The sequence below is a fragment of the Amphibalanus amphitrite genome, unplaced genomic scaffold (assembly GCF_019059575.1).
Source record: "Amphibalanus amphitrite isolate SeventyFive unplaced genomic scaffold, NRLGWU_Aamphi_draft 001517F_arrow, whole genome shotgun sequence".
NCBI lineage: Eukaryota > Metazoa > Arthropoda > Thecostraca > Balanomorpha > Balanidae > Amphibalanus > Amphibalanus amphitrite.
In genome coordinates, this window is record NW_024883010.1 from 80,634 (window position 1) to 102,432 (window position 21,799).

At 49.4% G+C, this 21,799-nt stretch overlaps 1 protein-coding gene and 1 long non-coding RNA gene across 2 annotated transcripts; one reads left to right on the plus strand and one right to left on the minus strand.

Annotated features, from left to right (window-relative positions):
• Positions 1-113: 113 nt before the first annotated feature.
• On the minus strand, positions 114-7,933 carry LOC122373570. The gene is made up of 5 exons (XR_006255073.1): positions 7,783-7,933; positions 7,081-7,228; positions 2,475-2,691; positions 1,359-1,496; positions 114-696 (listed from the first exon to the last, which is right to left on the minus strand). It is a non-coding gene; the product is annotated as an uncharacterized LOC122373570 (long non-coding RNA).
• Positions 7,934-8,975: 1,042 nt separating this feature from the next.
• LOC122373564 (lectin BRA-3-like) lies at positions 8,976-12,856 on the plus strand. Its single transcript, XM_043351771.1, has 3 exons — positions 8,976-9,072; positions 10,955-11,020; positions 12,427-12,856. The coding sequence occupies exons 1-3, from the start codon at positions 8,976-8,978 to the stop codon at positions 12,852-12,854; spliced, it is 591 nt and encodes a 196-aa protein (XP_043207706.1). The 3' UTR covers positions 12,855-12,856.
• Positions 12,857-21,799: the final 8,943 nt, after the last annotated feature.

Genomic DNA, 21,799 nt, shown 5'->3' on the forward strand with positions numbered 1-21,799 from the left:
CATGCACATGAATCACAGCCATAGTCCCAATGCTCTCGCAGACAGCATGGTGATGACAGCGAAAACATGACACTAGCGAAGTCCACATACGCAGTGGCAGGTAACCGCACAAACGCCACGCTAACCTGAGATAAGCCACAGGGCGACAAAAGACGTCAGTTTAGCACCCGCCGTCAATGAAAATCACTTAGTTACTCAGCACAAGCAGTCGACAAGGTACAGCTGCAGCGAACGCGCAACATGAGAGATATACGACCATACAATGAGTGAGCGATACAAAACACGTTCTCAGATTGAGAAGAGGCGAGCCACGCCACAAAGATCGCTAATCAGTCGTTATTGGGAACCTGTTGTCGACGAATCCGCAACGGTAAGTCTTTTGGTAGCATCGCTGCATCAGATTCAACACAAGTCAAGTCATAGTTACAAACGCTGACTGGCCCAGAACGACTCTGTTCTGGATCAGAAGCACGGAACAGAGGTCCGTCGGTTCGAAACACGCGCACTGACGGACAGTCGAGCCTTGTGGGCAACGGTGCTGCCACCTGTGGCAGCAGTGAGCTCCACCGAGGGCGGCGCCAGCTGCTGGAGGTCGCTCGCCAGTCCCGGTGGCGCCATCTGCAGCGACGGGCGCTCCGCCTCGTTCAGTAGGTCGATCCGCGCGCCGGACTGTACCAGAAGGCGCGCCACCTCCGCCTGCGGGCAAACAAAGGGAGCGAGGGTCGTCAGAAAAGTCTTACGGGCGGCACACAGTGAATCGGTTGGGAGGGGGGGGGGGGTTTAGAACACACTGCACGAAAGAGCCAAGAGGGACGTGAAAATGTTCAAGAAAATATTCAATGTCTGCAGTTAGCGATCTGAAACGTCTCAAAGAATTTATACCAAGGGCTCCAGTCTGTGCTTATGCGAAAGAAACGCTTGCATGATCGGTATGATAATCCTTCCGGCACAGCTTTGTTGAGTATTGATCATCGTGAAAAGAAAACAAGCGTACTATGAATGACGAAAAATAGAAGAAAACTGACGGCAAAGGTCGATACAATTGACAATTGATGGGAGACACGAATTAGATCAGGGACAATTAACGACTAGAAATATGGCACAATACATCTGAAAGTACACGGGACGACAAAATGATAGAAAAAGAAGAAGAAAATGAACAGGTAAGTTGTTACTTGTTCCGAGCACAAATGACGGAACGTGACTAGGTCACCAATCGCCAACGTAAACACGATACGGCTACGCGCATCTGACACAATAGACTTTGATCATTTTACATTTCTATAAGTCACATTAGGTTGTGAATGTGATTAGTGAGATACTGCAGATCCTCGGTGGAGCTGACAAGACATACTCACGTAGCGAGCAGCGTTGGAAGCACGGCGACCGCCGGCGGTGCCAGCAGGACAGGAGCTCCTCCAGTGGTCAGGTTGGAGCTAACTGATGGTGAGTCTCTCTCTGTAGCGGGCCGGATAATCGTCCCCATTTAGCTGAACCTGGTGAGACGAGATTTTTTACAAGGAGTCATCGAAGGATGGGCAGAAGGGAGGGATGGAAAGAGAGAGAGAAGAGAGAGAGAGAGAGAGCGAGAGAGAGAGAGGAGAGGGAGAGAGAGAGAGAGAGAGAGAGAGAGAGAGAGAGAGAGAGAGGAGAGAGAGACAGACAGACAGACAGACAGACAGACAGACAGACAGACAGACAGACAGACAGACAGACAGACAGACAGACAGACAGACAGACAGACAGACAGACAGACAGACGGAGTCGCCGGTACAAATGCACCTTCTACTTCGAGATTAGCCACGGGGTGGTTAAACTTAAAAAGACGGTCACACGGAAACAACGACAAACAGAAGGTCACATATACCAACCACGTGAAATCGATAGTTACGTCAAATAAACGGTCACATACGCCACGACAAATAGTCGGTCATATATCCCACGATGAATAGACGGTGACACATACAACTGCAAATAGACGGTTACACAATCAAATAGACGGCCACACATACCACAACAAAGAGACAGTCTCACATATTGCGGCAAATAAACGGTCACATATACCACGTAGGACGGTAGCACATAGAATATACAGCTACATATTATAAGACGTCATATAGACGGTTACATATAACGCGTCAAATAGATGGTCGGTCACACAGACCACGTGAAATAGACGGTTACATATACCACGTCAAATAGACGGTCCGATACATGCCACGACAAATAGACGGTCATACATACTACGATAGACGGTCACAAAACTGCGTGAAGCTTAAGGATGGCCACGAACCATAAGATATGTTGGATATGAGTGGGTATGAGTGCCCTTAGTCCTATGGTAAAAGATACTGACAGTTAAAACATTTTTGAAAATACGAACTTACGTTTAGATATCTTTGCGCTCCAAGGGGCTCGCTGATTTCCCATTCTCGTTCCTGTCAGCTACCGCCAAGGGCCGGTATAGTACCTACTGTAGTCTGCGGACCGGTAGTGCCGTAGTCCGAGAACTGGTATTACTGTAGTTAGATGACCAGTAATTCTGTAGTCCGAGGACTTGTTGTAGTACTGTAGTTTGACGACCGGTAGTTCTGTAGTCCGATATTTGGTAGTACTGTAGTCCGAGGCCCGTTGTGTCGGAGACCGGGCAGACAGCGGACGGTGGTCCACAGAGTCTGAATCACGCGGACACTGTTGGAGAAGAGAGGAGGGAAAGGTGGCGGCGTGCGGATACAAAATGGAAATGATTTACATTTTACCCGATATCAAATTTTATGAACTTACAATTGCTGGAGTGGTTTAAGGAGCATCGGTGATAAGACAATTTAGACGCGGTTAAAACCACAATATCACACTGCAGACAATCCGAATTATTCTAATAGGATTATGATGGATTCAAACGGCTTATGTTGCCGTTTATATCGAAATTAGTTGATATCGAACCTGCGGACACCTCTGATTATTTTGACCTCGAACCGAACGATACCTCGATGACTTGTATTACTGTTTTTTAGTGTTTGTTGTGTGACTTGGCTGAAGAAGGGAGCCGAAGTGCTCTTGAAAGCTTCCGTTAAAATAATAAAGCTGGTGTCAAAACAACGTTTTGATCTCGTGATCTTTCGTTAGCTGCACAGAACTTGGCCCCGTCGGAATCGAATGCAAAGCAAACCTGTAGATCGAAGCTTTCAGCTGGCAAGAAGCTCAGACTGGCACATTTAAATGTCCGGTCACTTGTGCCATCATTAGACGACGTCAACATTTTACTAATGGATAATGGCATTGATATAATGTGCGTCACAGAAACATGGCTACAGCCAGATTTTGACTCCCGATTCCTGATCTTCCCCGGATACAAGGTAGCCAGAGCTGACCGTCCGGCTGCTGATGGCCGGAGCGTGCGAGGTGGCGGTATCTGCATTTTGTACAGGTCCAATCTGCGCGCGGAGACGCTGAACGTGCCGTCAGCCGGCTCGCCGCTGGAGAGCCTATGGCTGAGCCTGGGCGGCGGCCATTCGGTGGTGATCGGTGCTGTTTATCGGCCTCCAGCCGCCCCCGCTGCCGCCACCGACGACCTGCACGATCAACTGCTTCACCTGCACAGCTTGGGACGGAAGATTTTTGTTCTTGGCGACATGAACTTTGACTTACTGAGTCCGCAGAAGCCTGGAGTGGAGCATTATAAGCAAATGCTACACGATTTTGGCCTCAAGCAAATAGTAACGCGGCCGACAAGACCTTGCCAGACGGAGAACGGCAGTCCGGGAACTCTGATCGACCACATCTTGGTACCAGCTACAGAGGATGGGACTCCGACTGCCATGGTGATTCCAAACAGCTGTAGCGACCATAATCTAATCATTACTCAGATTTCAACTGACCGTCAGAAGCAACCGCGACCCGCGGTCACCATCCGTTCAACGAGATCTCTGTCAGTTGACGATCTCTGCCTTGAGCTGATGTCGGCCGACTGGAGTGGTGTGTTTTACGCCTCAGACATGAATGAGAAGTGGTCCGAGTGGCTGTCAATTTGGTCTCCTATAATTGACAAGCACATGCCGGTGACCGAAGTAAGACCTCGTCACTCCCCCTGTCCTTGGCTTGTCAACAACGCACAGCTGCGCGACTCAATGCGTGCTCGAGACGAGGCGCGAGCGGCCTATCAACGAGACCCATCGCCACAGAACCAAGCGGCATTTCGAGACAGAAGAAACGCTGTTAAGAAAGATTTCCAGCAAGCACGCTCGTCTTTCTTCGCAAGCTCCCTAACAGACTCACGAGGCTCAGCATGGAAGGGTCTGCAACAGTTTTTCCTCTCATCAAAGAAGAACGCCGATCCCGTGGACACCACCAGCCACGAGATGGCAGACCAGCTGAACAACCACTTCGCCAGCTGCGGCCCTCGGGTGGCCGCTGAGACAGAGACTCAGAGAGAGGGACGCACCCCAGATGAACCCCGCCCACGGTGTGTCGTGAGTGGAGCCTTCCGTGTGCGTCCAGCAACACTAACTGAGCTAAGCACTGCACTGAGACAAATGTCAGACTCAAAGGCATCTGGGGATGATGGAATTACTATCCAGATGATTCGTATGACTTTTTCGGTGATTGGTCTCATACTGCTGCATGTTGTCAATTCTTCACTCGGATCCGGTTTGCTGCCTGCTGTCTGGAAAATCGCAAGAGTTCTACCACTCCACAAGTCAGGATCACGCTCCGATCCAAATAATTACAGACCAATATCAATACTACCCACTGTAGCGAAGCTGACTGAGAGAGTGGTGTGCAATCAACTCATGGACTATTTAATGGCTCACCACATTCTCAGTGACCGCCAGTATGGTTTTCGCCCAGGACACTCAACAGAGTGCGCAATGATGCATACTGTCAGCTTTATTGTTCAAAGCTTAGATTTGAAACAAGTCACTTGCTTGGCGACAGTAGATACGTCCAAAGCCTTTGATAGCGTCCCCCATCACCGTCTCCTAAATAAGCTTGGCTGGTATGGGGTTGACACGCATTGGTTTCAAGATTGGTTAAGCGGTCGCAAACAGAGAGTTCATGAAGGTTCTCTTGCCCATGTAACCCACGGTGTGGTGCAAGGGTCCTTGCTCGGACCTGTACTCTACTTGCTGTACGCAAATGACTTTGCAGAGTACATAAGCGATGCTGAAGTCGTCATGTACGCAGATGACGTCCAGTTTCTGCATGCTCACTCCAGTGCCGACCTAGCTACTCTGCAGGCGCGGGTGGCGAACACCCTCAGTGAAGCGCAGTCCTGGTTCGTCAACAATAGTCTTAAAATTAATCCGAAGAAAACAGAAATCATATTGTTTAAGACACGCCAGCGTCGTCAGATTGAAGAGTTCTCTGTTGACTTAGACAGTGTTATCTTGCGTCCTTCCCCTTCAGCAAGAATTCTAGGGTTGGACATTGACGAACACTTATCATGGAAAGCGCAAGTTTCTCTTGTAGTGAAACGGTGCTATGCAACACTTCATGGGCTATCAAAATTCTGTCGTGGTCTATCAGCTGAAGTTAAAACATTTCTGATAGAGGCGCTTATTTTTCCGCACATTTTATACTGTTTGAGCGTCTGGGGTGGATGTGGTATCACCCAGAAGCGTCGCATTCAGCGTGTGATTAATCATTGTGCCCGTATCATCTTCTGCAGCCGGAAGTCAGAGCATGTCTCACCACTCCTGGCATCGCTTGGTTGGTCCACCATTGACGATTTGATAAGCAAGAGAGACATGTCGTTCATCAGCAGACTGATGAGCCACCAACATGCACCACAGATCCTACAAGAGTCGCTTGTTTACCGGCACGATGTATCTGATAGAGGTACCCGTTCTACTTCAGCTGGCCTTCTACAATTGCCCCGCGTGCGTACGGAACTCGCAAAGCGTTTCTTCAACTACCGTGCAACGGCCCACTGGAACGCCAGTCGTAACGGGTAGCCGTGTGTGACTAATGACTATGCATGCATGCATTCATGATGTGTAATGGGCAATGTTAAATGTAGTATTTGTGTTTACAAATCCGTACATGCGCGGTCTGAAAAGCCATCACATGGAGACCGTACGCAAATAAATACAAAATACAAACGTTTTATACATTAACCCTCGCATGTGTAGGGGGGGTCGGATGGACCCCCCATGGTTTTTCGCGAATAACTCGCGTAAAAAGCGGCCGATCGCGACGAAACTTTCAGTACCCTCGCATTGATCAATTTTACACCTACCCTGAAAATTTCATGACCCTGACCCAAATGACCTTTGACCTGTGACCTCTTTTCCGAGACCATGTTTGGCCGGAATCGCGATTTCGAGTATGTCGGCTCGCACTAGCCGCGTGTTTGCAAGCTTTTCGTGGTTTCAAACGTTCCAACATGTGATTTGATGTTACTCCCGTGTGTGTCAAGGTCACCTGAAGGTCAGGTCAGGTCATTGACCTTTGGTGACCTTGGGTGACCTCGGGTCACTTTTTCGAGTTTTACATGTTTCTAGGCTAGTTTTTGGAGCTGAATTCGAATTTAGCAACCATTTGAACATTTACGAAGTAGTTTTGGTGACTTCGTAACATGTTACGAAGCTGTCAGAGGCGGTTGATACGTACTACGAATACCCGTCACGACGCCTACTGGTTGACCTGACCTGACCTGACCCGACCTGGTCTAAATGCTTCAAGACATCATCTGTGATCAAAACTAACACGATATTCGTGATCAGCACCCCGAAAAACCCCTTAGCAGCCACACTTTACGACTTTCTAACAGGTCCCGATTTTCCCGACTTTGGGTCATTGACCTGACCTGGAAGGTCAACCAATGACCTAGGACCTTAAAATTGGGTATCATCGGCTTCCTCTCGTCACGGGCAACACGCTCGTTTTTTCCGCGAAGCTCTAGCTCGATCAGGGGCCAAACGGCAAGGGGGGTCCAACCGACCCCCCCCCCCCCCTACACATTAGAAGCTGGCAAACGCCGCACACATGCGAGGGTTAACTATGTCCCAGCTGAACAACAACATTTACAACTCCAATCTTGGCTAGACCTACAAAATTTCGAATTGTAATCCCTCTCACCGCCCCGTTTCGAAGTGGCCGGTTGGTGCCGCTCTGCTGTCTGCTGTCTCGGTCCGCTGCTGCTGTTCTGGTGCGATCAAGAGACAAGACGGCTGTGGCGGCCCCCACCAAACACTGCTGTGCCGACACCAGCGAGGGCATGTCCTGCCTGTGAAAAAGGACAACTATCATTCTAAGTACATAACATTGGCCAACGACCGTGCGGCAAAAGTACACGGGCTATGGCTGTGGGGGGGATGGGGGGGGAGGGGTCATGAGACAAACCATTTTATTGACTTGATAGAACGGGGCAGCTAACCAAAACTTAAATGATGAAAAGTTAAAGATAATTAGGGTGATATTACACTCAACCAATACATTCAATGCAAATACAAATGCGTCATAAGCCAGCCTTTCAAGGGCAGAAAGCGTATGGGTGGATACTTCCATTTCGCGTCTAGCTAAACGCGGCTATGGCTGACCGGACGCGTCTAGCTGGACGGCGGCTGCGTCCATCTTGCGACAGCTAACTTTAGACGCGTCTAGCTTGAAAGTCTCCGTCCAACAGTTAGACGCCAACTTGAACGTCTGCTCAGTTAGACGCCAGTTGGACGCCAGTGGAACTGTGGAAGTCTCCACCAACATGGTGAAGGCACCAACATGGTGGATCACCGAAAATGTTATGCTGCATTTCGTATCCTATCATCCACCAGCGTCCCTCACCGTCTCCCGTTATCCACCAGCGTCACCGACCAGCACACGCTCCGACTCCACCGTCCCAGCCACCCACCGCCCGGCCCGGCCACCAGACACTCGCTCCCCTCGCCTCTCCAGCGGCCACTGCCTGCCGGTCCGACCCGACACAGCCTCAGGGCATGGCTCGGAGCGCAGCAGGGGCGGCGCCAGGTCACAGAGGACGGGGTGGCAGGGGCGTCGTCAGGTCACAGAGGACGGGGGGAGCAATCAGCAAGGGCGGCGTTAGGTTAGAAAGGACGGGGTTCAAAATGGAGAGGACAAGGATCGTAGAGGCAGTGTAAGATGAGTATAGCCTACATCTACAAGTCCGTAGCGTTAAGCGCCAATCTGAGCTTAGCGGGTTTTGGACCAAAAAACACCAAATACTGAGCCTATATTCAGACCAAGTTTATTAGACAGGATGCTTATGCTGATCCACGTCCTAAAATGTGATTTCATTGTAGGTATCACCATTATAGAAGGCAGACGATAGAAGTTAGGACGTTTGAGGAGGCCTAGATATGGCCTTGGCGGAGGCAGAATGCCGGTCCACTCCCACTTTATCAAAGTCTAATAAGATTTCCTCCTAATCAAAGTAAATATACAGACTTGAACAATGGCAAAGAAAAGCTTCACGAATGGTTTTGATTGGCAAGTAAATCGCTTGTCACTTGCCAGTCAGTAAAGTTGGAAACAAATGCTCTAAAACAACCTTTAAAACCATGGTCATCAGTTACCATGGTGGGCTCGGACCTCGTGGTTACCGCTGCCACCCTGGCTGCCACTGCAGTCGGCGCCTTTATGCTGCCTTCCCATTGGCTGGAAGCCACAGTTGAGTGTTGGTATCCTAGCAACCGCCGGTGATGCGGCAAGGCACTTGGGCTAGCGAGGACCCACGTAACACAGTCACACACTGTTACGATTTCATTTCCCTGGAGGAACACCGCACCGTTGTGCAAAGAGGAACATACCTACACGGACAAGCTTAATCACAACGTCAGACATATAGGCCCACAACACCCAACAAGAGGCAAACATGGCATTGCTAAATTTATTTATCTGCCTGTTCGTGATATTCATTTTGAGGGAAAAACTGGCTGAAGGAGGAAGTTCCTTCCGACGAGAGAACATCACATACCTACACCGGGGACCCAGCCACCACCGCTTTGGTGCCCTCAAAGATGACCTGTGCGGTCAAATGTGAAGCGCAAGAGTCGGGTGTGTGTGGAGGATTCACGTACCACACGAACGGTACTTGTCAGCTGTACAACACGGGAGGTGAGTTGACCAGCAAGGCAACTTTGGAGAATAATTATATCTCCAATCTTTCGTACCTTTGCGTGCCTTCAATCACTAATGAAATATTATATGATTATTTTTCAAACACAAACAAATACTTTTAACTTCATTGTATGCAAGGAAAGATAGATAGATAGATAGATAGTTTATTAAGACCCTCCATTGACATGGTTTTTATGGTGTCTACGTCAATGACAAATAAACAGACATTGTAAAAACGCTTAGGCAAGACAGGTGCTACATAAAAAAATGACACACTGGCATAAAACAGTGAATATAAAACACATGTGAGAACCGTGCCTATACCTATATGACAAGTGACAGCTGACTTCCTGTGGCTATTCCACGCACTCGCCGCACGATAAAGAAAACTTCGGCGGGCAAACTCGGTGCGGACCCGGGGCAGCTGCAGCCGGCCGTCGGACACGGCGCGGGTGCTGCGGGATGACACATCGGCTCGCAGTGCGAACTGTTGGCGCAGAAGTTCAGGAGTGATAGATGAGTCGATGATGCGAGTGACGTTTGCGAGGTCACGCTCGGCGATCAACTCGTCTACGGTGGGCCACCCCAGTTCCCGTAGCGCCGCAGTCACGTGATCGCGCCGTCTAAGACCGCTAACAATACGCGCACCAAAGTTAATAGCTTTCTGGATGCGACGCTTCTGTGTGACCGTACAGCTTCCCCACACACTTAAACAGTAACGTATGTGGGGAAATACTAGAGCTTCGATCATCAGCTGTCTTGTGCATCTCGGTAGCTTATGCCGGATCCTGGCCAGGCACACCAGCACGCAAAAGCACTTACGAACAACACCCGTGATGTGTTCATCCCAAATCAGGTGAGAATCGATGACGACCCCCAGAACCCTGACACTGTGGTTTGGTTTAAGCTCATCGTTTCCAAAATGAATCGAGAATGTTGAATCAAGATTTTGACGTCTAGATTTAATTATTATCAGTTCAGTTTTAGCTGGGTTAATTTTCAGACGATTTTGGGTGAACCATCTCAGTCCAACTGAAAGAGAAGTTTCGATGCGGTCCTTCAAGTTTTCCAAGTTTGTATAATAGTCAGTGTCAAGGAACTGGGTGTCGTCAGCGTACATGACTAATTTACCATGTGGAATGTGTTGAGGTAAATCATTGGTGAAAATCAAAAACAAAATCGGCCCCAAAATCGAACCCTGGATCACTCCATGGGACACGTTCATAGCAATTGATCCACCTCTCACACACTGTGTGTGTCCTCTCAGCCAGGCCGAGAACCATCCGGAGTCAATCCCGTACCAACCGAGTTTGTCCAGGAGACGGCCATGCTCAACGCTGTCAAAGGCCTTCGACGTATCAGCGGTGACAAGTGACGTCACGCGGCCACTATCGATGTTCGTCACCGCGTACGTAACAGCATCGAGCAGGGCCGCCTCCGTGGACAAACCCGGCCGGAACCCGTACTGCTGGGGACACAGGATGTGGTGCTCGCTTAAATACGTCACTAGCTGGGAGCAAACAACTCTTTCACACAGCTTGGCGACAACAGGCAACACTGATATGGGTCTGTAATTGTTTGGGTCGCTAATGTCACCCTTCTTGTGAAGCGCAGTCACAGTGGCGGCCTTCCATGACACAGGTACGTCACAACTAACAATAGAACTGTTGACTAGCGCCAGAAGCTTGGGGCCTTGGGGAAATAACTACATGAAAAGACATCGGCTGCTAAGCGGTGTAACCCAGGCTTATAATCACATTTTTCTAACTTCTTGTCTCTCCTTTCCCCATTCTGGCCTCTGTAGTCTTTTCCATTCCATCTTCACTCTGGCTGCACATTTCTGGCCTGAAACGTTACCATCATGCCGCATTTTTCACAGATGAACTTCGTTCGGAGGACACCAGCTTGGGGCAGCAAACCTTCCGGAAAGTTCATCTGATTACTGGTAGGTACTTTGGTACCTGTCAAGTATTAGCATTACATGTACCTACTGGTAAAATAGGTATCGGCATGCCAGGCCTTGGTTAGGGAAAATAGGAAAGTGTTTACGCAGTGTACGTACCTTGTAAGTTGTATAATATACTATTTGATTGTTTCTATTTCAAGAAACTTATTCAATTTAACCCTCGCCCTGGCAGGGCATTTTTCATAACACGGCCTGGCAGGGGGGGGGGGGTCGATGCGACCCCCCCTCGCGATTGGCTCCTATGGCACCTAGAAACACCAAATTTGGTAGGTAGGTGGGCCCCCTGGAGTTCACGCCCCTGTGCAAATTTGGTTGCTCTAGGTCAGTATTTAGGGGGGGTTTGGGGGGTATAAATGTAAAAATTTCGCTAAAAACAGGTCAAAAGTTTTTCGCTTATAACTTTTGATCTTTTGATCTAATTAAGATAGAGCAAAAAGAAAAGCGCCAGTGAACTCAGCACGTCAAGGCGCGTCGAATGATATACTTTTTAGCTTGCTTAAGTGTACTTAAAGTTTTTCTTAAATTTTAAGTAAACTTAAATTAGTAAATTAAGTTCCAGTTAACCAATTGCATCATATCGCATATCATTCGATTCGGCTGATCGCCAGGAACACAATAATACCATTTTTAAGCTCTAGCGTCATTATGTGCCAAGTTATTGCCAAAAACGTCATTTGACCTCAGTTGACCTCATTTGACCTGACCCATGGATAAGTACACCAAACAAAGAAGCACCAAGTGACCTGCTGTTAAGTACTGTGGTTTCAAAGCACAAAAGTGATAGAACGAAGCGGATATCTCCAGTATTTTGCGAATTTAGTATTTTCCCATAGGCTTAACATTACGACGTAATGACCTCTAACTGACCTCAGGTCAGTGACCTAAAAAAACCCGAACTGTATGTTATACAACTCGGTGAACTTAGCACATCCTGAAAGTTTGAAGGAAATCAGTCCAAAACTGTTAGTTGGACAGGTGCAAAAAGAAAATTGAAATTTGACCATGACCTTGTACCGGTTTTTCTAACCTGGTGACCTGACCCAAGGTCACCCGGACCTGAAATTTTCAGGTCGTATGTAAAAAGGTTGCCCCATAGGCTGTGCCAAATTTGGCGGCGCTGCGCGCCGCCGTTTTTACGCTATCTTCGAAAAACCTTAGGGGGGTCGCATCGACCCCTGCCAGGGCGAGGGTTAAAGCTGTCAACTTCCAGTAGGACATCTGAAGCCGAACGAACGTTTTGTGCTCTAATCATTGACTAATCGAGAACTATCGAAACAAAAACTCGACGAGGGAGGCCAAAAGCGTCCGTCGGGCCTAGAGAATGGGATGATGGTTGATTTTATGTTGGACGATGACTTTATTTCCATGGTGGTTGTTCTTTGCAGAGAGCTCTACCGTGTCATGCGCCTGTCCGGCCGACTTCAGCCGCTGTGCCGGCCGCTGTCTGATCCGACCCCCTCAGGAGCTCAACTTCACCGAAGCTAAAGCCGCCTGCGTCTCGCTGGGCGCCCACCTGGCCGTGCCCCGCTCTGCAGAGGAGAACCAATGCGTTCTGACCATGGCGGCTGGAGTGAACATCTGGATCGGACTATCGGAGCATAGCGAGGACGGACTGTTCGTGGCAGAGGACGGAGGAGAGCCAGTGACCCTGGGCAGCCCCTTCTGGAGTACCGGAGAGCCCAACTCTGCTCTCTCAGCTGATAACTGCGTGCAGATCTGGTCTGCGAGTCAGGCTTGGGACGACACTTACTGCAGTGCGCAGATGGCATTCGTGTGTCAGCTCCCGGCCTGGTACAAACCCGAGTGTCACTGAGCTTCAACTTATCTTAACCCGCGCCCCGTTGGGCTCTGCCGAGCAACGCGCCCTGTTGGGGGGGGGGCATTTTGCCCCCCCCCCCCAAAACGGCGCGCGCAGCGCCGCCAAATTTTCAGTACCTTCCCGGGCATCAATTTGACACCTGCACACCAAATTTCAAGTCTTAGGTCATCTTAGGTCAGGAGTTATTGAGGTCAAACTGAGGTCATGTTCGAGCAAAAATGAGCAAAAAACATGTATTAATCTTGAAACGCTCACCAAATCTACAGTTATCAAGCAATTTCAAAGTTCTTTATATGGTCTAGTAGACAAAAAGCGGCGCTACAAAACTGCTATCTCGAATTTTTAAAATTTTGGGTTTTTGACCCCCAAAATTCAAAAAATTGATTTTTTTTGAAAACTTAAAAAAATCAAAATTTTCCGATTTTCGAAAAAAACCACAGGGGAGGGGACAAAATGGCCCCCCAACGGGGCGAGGATTAACAAATTGGATAACATATTACGACGAAACAATTACTGCCTTCATTTACAATTTTGCTACTGTTTTCCACTCACAAACGCTGCCCTCCGTGGACAGCAGCAGCAGCAGTGAAACGTCACCCGTGGTGTGACATCATCACCCATGACGTAATGGAAATCCAGTTGTTACCAAGGCCCCACATGCGCAGTACACGGTGTCCACACATCTGTCCAGTTGCGAATAGTCGGCGATACCTTGGCAACAAGTCGGCGCACGTAGCGACATGTCGGCGGCGACTCGGCGACTGTTTGGCGATCATGTTCGTTTATTTTAAGTTCGGCGAACGGCCACGAAATTTTCATTTTTCATGAAATATTCGTGGCGGTTGTGACGAACCGTAAAAGTCGCGCTGTGGACACCGACTGGTCTGCGAAATGCCAAGACCGTGGAAGAAAGATCCCGAATCGATCCGCTACATAGGGTGACTTGCATATTCGTGCGCATTCGTGTCCCAAAATTCGGCAGTGTAACAAGGGCTTTACAAGACGCCGGGCAGAATTTCTCCAGCGGTGGCGTCCAGGCTAGGTGTGCAGCAAAATAGACTTTATTTTTCCCTCGGTCGGCGCCGCGGATGCCGCCGTAAAAAATACGACCGGCATCGTGAGGCGGGGTATGGAGGAGATTGCCGGGCTTTAAAGTTTGACAAAATAGGAAAGGTTAAGTGGCGTGGTCAGTTTGAAATGCAGTGTAATGATAGTTATCGAGGGCGAGCCACACAATGATGCGACGTTTCGTTTCATTAATGCGGTAGTTACGTTGAGCTTTGTTATTGGTCATATTTGGCCATAATTTACGCGTGTCGGAAATGATGTGCCTCATCCTCTTGAAAGAGAATTTGTAATATAAGCAAAGAAGTAATTTATGGCAGCGGTTGACCGTGCGTGTTTACACATACCGTTGATGCAGATTTATTCGACTTCAGCCAACATTTTCCTACAGGCCTATTTCACAGCAGTTTGCGGATCTCATTACCTTTGTTGACAGTCGACGCCTTAGGAACGCTGTAACGTAGCCGACATTTAGATGATGTATTAGTTATGGTGCAACGAATGCTCAATGCAGGGGGTGGCAATATTGCGAACATTACACTGCGGGGTGTCTGCACTCTGCAGTGACTACCTCCGAGGGGGTCCGCAAAGTCGCGAACCACTGCTTTAACCAAAACGAGGCGCCAGCGGTCGCACTGGAAACTCATAAATAAGACGGAACTTACCGGTGGTAAAATAAAGAAATATAATATATTTCCGTACCTATGTAGGTACATAGACCTAGGTGTACAGAGGTCTATGATACTGTTAACCCGGCAGGCTGTGGGCCTCCCGGCCACCTTCCGCGCGGTGGGGGGGGGGGGGGGCATTTTTTGCCCCCCCCGTATCTCCGAAACTTCTGGACGGATCCGGAAAATTCAAACGGCGTTCGAAAGCCCTGTCAAATTTGTCACCGATGACGTCACAGGTCAGGTCAAAGATAAAATGTTTCACCGTTCACGGGGCTTCTAGGGAAAGCGCTATAACACCGAATAAAACGCATTTTGTCGAAAATCAGCGATAAGGCGTCAGTTGTCTAGTACACATGTTGCTATTAGAGGTCACTGGTCATACCAGGTCAGGTCACAGGTCAGGTCACCAAAGGTCACCAAGGGTCACCACATGAACCCAACATTACTAAGGTTATGCGATGCATGTTTTATAGCCAGTTTTTCATTTCCAACTCAATGGTGTTGGTTATAAGACCATCAGGTACGGTTTAGATCACTTTCTGGTGGAGGTCAGGTCAAGGCAGGTCAAAAAGGTCAAATTTTTAAAGTTGATATTTTTGCATAAAATGGGTATTGATTCGATGCAGCTCGTCACGGGGAGTTCAATGGTGGTCTCAGTTTTGCGATACAAGGTCTAGAATTGCTAAAAGTTGAGTTCAAGAATTTGACGTCATCAATTTTTAACAGTTTTTTCGCTATAACTTGGCGAAAAAAGAAGTATCGATCTCAAATTTGGTATGTAAATAGAAGGTGGTAGGGACTATCACAATATTCCGTTTTTTTTAAATTCAAAAAACTTTTTGGATTTTTCGGCTATTATATTTAAAAAATCTATTTTTTGATTTTTGGGGGTCAAAATCCAAAAAATTAGAAAAACCGAAATAGCGGTTTTGTAGTGCATTTAATTTCACACCTTTTATGTCTGAAATATTTTTCTGTATCTCTAAATCTGTAGGCCTGACAGCTCTTCCCGCGAAACCTTTTTTTTGGGTCGAAAATGGCAGAAATGACGTCACTCTGACGCCATTAGCGGCCAACCTATCATAGCCTTTGGAAACATTTTTGGTCACCATGTGCGCTAGCTACTCCCGGGAGGGTACTGAAAGTTTGGTGACGATCGGCGCAGCGGTTCTCGAGATATATCGAAAAAACTAAAGGGGGGCAAAAAATGCCCCCCCACCGCCTGGAAGGTTAAGGCTTGGCTACGCTTTTTCTGCGTGCGTTTTTTGCAGGTTTGCGTTTTTTTGCGTACGTAATATCGTTCTAGAAAAAGGTTATAAATAATATCATTTTTACATTAGTTAGTTACAAAAGTTAATATTAATCTTATAAATAGCAACTAAAATTCAATGTAAAAAGCAGCACAAAAACGTTATGTCGTTTATTTTTTAGAACGATATTATACAAAACCCGCAAACCCGCAAAAAACGCACGCAGAAAACGCATAGTGTAGCCAGGCCTTTACCTAAAGCAATGCCCACCACAGCAATGCACGTTCGCCGCATAGAAGTTTATAATGTATGCATTTATTTAAACAGTAGGGAAAAGACTCAGTGTAAAAAGTGACACATATGGTTACTGGTCTGGCTTGGCCTTTGTTGTGGGTATTTCACCGAATGGCTAGGGAGACTGAACATGGCCCTTCCCCTCCTGCAGTGAGAGAGAGAGAGAGAGAGAGAGAGAGAGAGAGAGAGAGAGAGAGAGAGAGAGAGAGAGAGAGAGAGAGAGAGAGAGAGAGAGAGAGAGAGAGAGAGAGAGAGAGAGAGAGAGAGAGAGAGAGAGAGAGAGAGAAAGAGAGAGATGGGGAGGGAGAGAGAGAGAGAGTGAGAGAGATAGAGAGGGAGAGAGAGAGAGAGTCAGACAGACAGACAGACAGACAGACAGACAGACAGACAGACAGACAGACAGACAGACAGACAGACAGACAGAGAGACAGAGAGGGAGAGACAGAGAGACAGAGAGGGAGGGAGGCAATTTCGTCTCATTCCATGTAACTCCTACACCTGTAGTACACCTGTACACCTATATACAGTATACACCTGTATACCTCTACCTACAGGGTGTCCCATAAGTTCGTTCTCACCTAAATTTTACGTTTATAGGCTCTCTTGCTTAAAGGCACGCTGAAATTGGTTCGTAACTGAGCTTACGTGGTTGCCATGGCTGGTAGCAATATGCTCCACAGTAACTAAGTTCTGTAGACAAAATAGTTTTTGCTAGAGAGCCCGCTTCCTACAAAGACGGGTAACGCCGCAACATTAAGGTCTCCGATACGGGTACGTCTCGGTATTTAGCCAGCACGTGACCATTCTCGACGATTGAGGGTGATTGAGGCCTACCAGTCTGTAGCCAATGTCCATCGCTAACTGGACGCACAGTTAGCAAGTGACGCCGATGATTTATCGGGAGTCAATCACTGCAAGTTTATTCTCTTTCCAGTCAGCCCTCAGGAGTGAGCCATGTGGCCAAAACTGTGTGGCGCCAAAGTGGCCATCAAAAAGGTCAAAGGGCTAGAAAGTTGGTAAGCAGACTTTTCAGGATGGATTACCAGCTGTCTAAGAGTATTCTTTCGGGGTACATAACTCAACGGTACTTAAGCTTTGCTTACCGGAGGGCTCAAAACAGTCAAAAACGTCTTAAAATGGCCAAACATGAGTTTCGTTATGCCTGAGGCTAAAAAACTAGAGGGCTGAGGACGTCAATCAGGTCATCTGGACTAACTAGTCCACGTTCGAGATGAAACACCCGTCCAAACCCGAAAACAACCCCATAAGGGCGAAGGAGGAGGCCTCCGTTCCGTCCCGTTATGTTCAAGTATGCAAAAGGCCAGGGTCACGGTATTGTGAGGTTATAGGCGTCCAGACGCTGACCAGGTTCCGATTGGTACTCCAGAAACAGTTTTGGGAAGCAGAATGCTTTCCCAAGAACATCTAGGAGGAGTTTCAGCCTTCAAGCTGAGCTCGAACCGCGAGTATGAACACATTCAGTGGCGCAGCCAGGATTTGGTTTCGGGGGGGTCATCGCCTCCAAAGCGGGCCCCCTAGTGTGCGGGCCCCCACCCATTTTTCAGAATCTTTCCATATTTCATACGCATTCTGCTGAGCGGGCCCCCTTTACCTACACGATAACCCTGAGCGAGTTTGAATCGGAAAATTTTGATAGAACAATGGCTCGGTAATCACCCGACCGGTGTTCAATTTCTACGCGAATTGACCATGACAGAAATATGTTACTATGAGGTACGAATTCGTATCTTTCGAGGCCGAAATGTGCCCCTTCCGCAATATGCATAGCATATACGCTAACAGAGCTGTTGCCTGCTTCTATCGGACAATATTTAAGTAGTCCCATGTGCCTGTCCTAAGTCATCTATTGGCTGCATAGTAGATTGTATCGACAGAAATATGTTACTACCAGTAAAACGCCTTTTGGGCGAAGAACGAGCGAGCGAGATAGTGAGCCCTGCACGTGCGGAAGGGCGAGAGGGTACTTCCAACAGGCTTGTGCATTTGCAAAGCACCCTTCTAACCGGTCGCTAGCGGTGCGCCAAATTTGAACGCGATCGGCCCAGCCGTTCCTGAGATCAGGAAGCGGCATTCTGCACGTGCGCACGTGCGAACGGGGTCCAAACTGACTTTTGCACGGCACCCTACTAACCGGTCCCCAACCGTGTACCAAATTTGAGCGCAATCGGCCCAGCCGTTCTCGAGATCTGGAAGCACCCCGCTGCACGTGCGCACGTGCAGTAGCACCCTAACCGCAACACATGGGATCGCATTGCCTGTTGGGTGCCTACCTGTATGCCAAGTTTCAGCGAAATCGCCCCAATAATTACCGAGTTATTGAAATGGGAACAAATTTGGCACCTCTTCTTTTTGTATTTTGCACGTGCAGTGGGGGTCACTCACATAGATCAACAGTACCCGACCTTTGGTAGAAGGGATGCAGCTACCCTACAAAAATTACAGCGAGACAATCGCCCAAGCGGCCCAGTTCTCCCGGGGCCCCGGACCCATCCACGGGAAGCCCGGGCCCTATCTGCAAAGGGGGGCCCGGCCCCGTTCTCCCAGGGGCCCGGGCCAGTTCTCCCGGGGGCCCGGGCCCGTTCTCCCGGGGGCCGGGGCCCCATCCAACCGGGGATCCGGGCCCCGTCCACCCGGGGCCCGGGCCCCGTTCTCCAGGGGCCCGGACCCATCCACGGAGCCCGGGCCCCATCCACCCAGGGGGCCCGGGCCCGTTCTCCCAGGGGCCCGAGCCAGCTCTCCCGGGGGCCCGGGCCCCATCCAACGGGGGTCCGGGCCTCGTCCATCCGGGGCCCGTTCTCCCGGGGTTCCGGACCCATCCACGGGGGCCCGGGCCCCATCCACACAGGGGCCCGGGCCCGTTCTCCCAGGGGCCCGGGCCAGTTCTCCCGGGGGCCCGGGCCCGTTCTCCGGGAGGCCCGGGCCCGTTCTCCCGGGGGCCGGGGCCCCATCCAACCGGGGTCCGGGCCCCGTCCACCCGGGGCCCGGGGCCCGTTCTCCCGGGGGCCCGGACCCATCCACGGGGGCCCGGGCCCCATCCACCCAGGGGGTCCGGGCCCGTTCTCCCAGGGGCCCGAGCCAGTTCTCCCGGGGGCCCGGGCCCCATCCAACCGGGAGTCCGGGGACCCCGTCCACCCGAGGCCCGGGGCCCGTTCTCCCGGGGGCCCGGACCCATCCACGGGGGGCCCGGGCCCCATCCACTCAGGGGGCCCGGGCCAGTTTTCTCGTCCGGTTAGATTAGGACCTCTCTCCTCCCTCCCTCCCTCCCTCCCTCTCTCTCTCTCTCTCTCTCTCTCTCTCTCTCTCTCTCTCTCTCTCTCTCTCTCTCTCTCTCTCTCTCTCTCTCTCTCTCTCTCTTCTCTCTCTCTCTCTCTCTCTCTCTCTCTCTCTCTCTCTCTCTCTCTCTCTCTCTCTCTCTCTCTCTCTCTCTCTCTCTCTCTCTCGAGCGGGCCCCTGACAGAAATTTCGGGGGGGTCAGCTGACCCTCTGACCCCCCCCTGGCTGCGCCACTGAACACATTTATAGAGAAGAAAATGGCATCCGGAAGGTCGTAGGCCCAGCTTCAGGCAAGACAGTGCATCAGTGCACAGGTCAAGCAAAGCTTAAAGGCAGTGCAAGGTGACTGTGACAGGCGTTTGTGGCAAGATCACATGCCAGGCAACTCATCGGATCAAAATTTCATAAAAATTCGATGGTTATACTGAACTTGAGGCTCGTCGAAGCGAAGTGCTGTTCCAGCCTCGAGGAGCTCACGGCGCACGTCAATTCAGTCTGGGCTAACTTCAAGCCTGCTAAGCAGCCAAACCTGCCAGTTGGCATGCCGCAGCAATCAGCATGTATTCATGTGTTTGCCTATTAACCCGCGCCCGGCTGGGGGTCCTGGATTTCCACGCCCTGCTGGGGGGGTGTTTGAACACCCCCCCTTGTAACTCGGCTCCTGGGCCACGTAGCGATACGCGGAAGGCGGCGTTCGAAAGAGCGTCAAAAATAATGACGAAATCACTTCGGTCAATTTTTTGGTCAGGTCAAAGGTCAGGTCACCAGAGGTCATTGAAGGCAAAATTTCGCCGATTTCCAGGTCGAATGTCGAAAATTTCCAAGAAGCCAACGCATAACTCGAGAACCAATAGAGCTACAGCGCCGCGGAAAAGCGCATTCGATAGCCCTATTAAAGCCCTTTCTGAGTAATTCTCTCAGATTTGACCTAACGTCAACGGTTTTGCCTGCAGGGGGCCAGAATTGCAAAAATAGCCGATTTTTTCGGAAACAGTTTTTCTGCAATAACTTTTGACCCAAGCCTTGTACGAGCTTACTTTTACCGGCATTGTGTTCCTCTCGTCAAGACGCATCGAATGAACTATAAGTTGACCTTGTAAGGTCAACTTGAAAATTTGACCTCAGGTCAAGGTCATGACCTGACCGGAAAGGGTCATGTTGCATATCAGTCGATCCGTATCGTCGAGCTGAACACATCTAAGGCGTTTTCATCGCTCTAGCATGCCTCTATCAAAAGTTATTTGCGAAAAACTGTTAAATACCATTCGTGACCTAAGATGACCTCAGGGCATAAACAAGGGTCACGGACACCATTTTCATGTTCAGTGTGTCTAAACCACTTGTAATTCGGTGTTTGGGAGTGTTAATAATGTCTTTTGTCCAAAAGAGGCGCATTTCAATTTTCTCCCATTGACTTATAATGGGGAGGTCGCAAAATTGACCTGACCTTAGGTCATCGATATCAAAATTCTGAGATATACATTTTGTACATGCTATTGCTCTTAGCAATCGCTGAAAGTTTCAAAGCGATCGGTCACTCGGTGTAGCTATGACAGACATTGAAACTTTTTATGAGGTGAGGTCACTTCAAGTGACCTGGTGACCTGACCTTGAATGACCTTGGTCTGAAATTTTCACAACTTGTGTAGAATTGATGTGCGATAAGGTGTACCAAAAACGGCGGCGCTCCGCGCCGCCGTTTTTGAGATATTCGCGAAAAACCACAAGGGGGGGTGTTCAAACACCCCCCCCCCCCCAGCAGGGCGCGGGTTAACTGGGGAGCACAATGAGGGGTCATAAATATATCAAAACGCAATGTACTCTGTTTCACATGCAAATATAATGTGAGAACGAACTTATGGGACACCCTGTACACCTGTACTTAAAAAAGAAAAGAAACAGCAACCACAAACAAGCAAACCAAATAAAACAACAGAAATTTCGAAAGGTTCTCTTCGTTAACCATTCAAACAATCATGACGTCATCACTCAATCGTTGCCTCTATCAATAGAGGACGTAAAGTGAGCATGGGTGCACAGTTACTACGTTGCACTGAAGCCACATCAGCGCTGCTCTTTCAATATCTCCATCCAAACGTTGCAGACAACGCTACCGAAGTGTGGGAAGGCATAGCTTGCTCAGGAAGTGAAAGTGTCGGTTCCTTCCCTCCACCGTTGGAAAGGGGAGAGAATGACTACTCATACTGCCATGTCTTGGGATACGTATATGAAAATAACAATGCAATGTCACTGTCACCGCTCACAGTTTGTCACTGTCACCGCTTACCGTCCATGTCACTGTCACCGCCCACCGTCTATGTCACTGTCACCGCTCACCGGCTATGTCATTGTCACCGTTCACCGT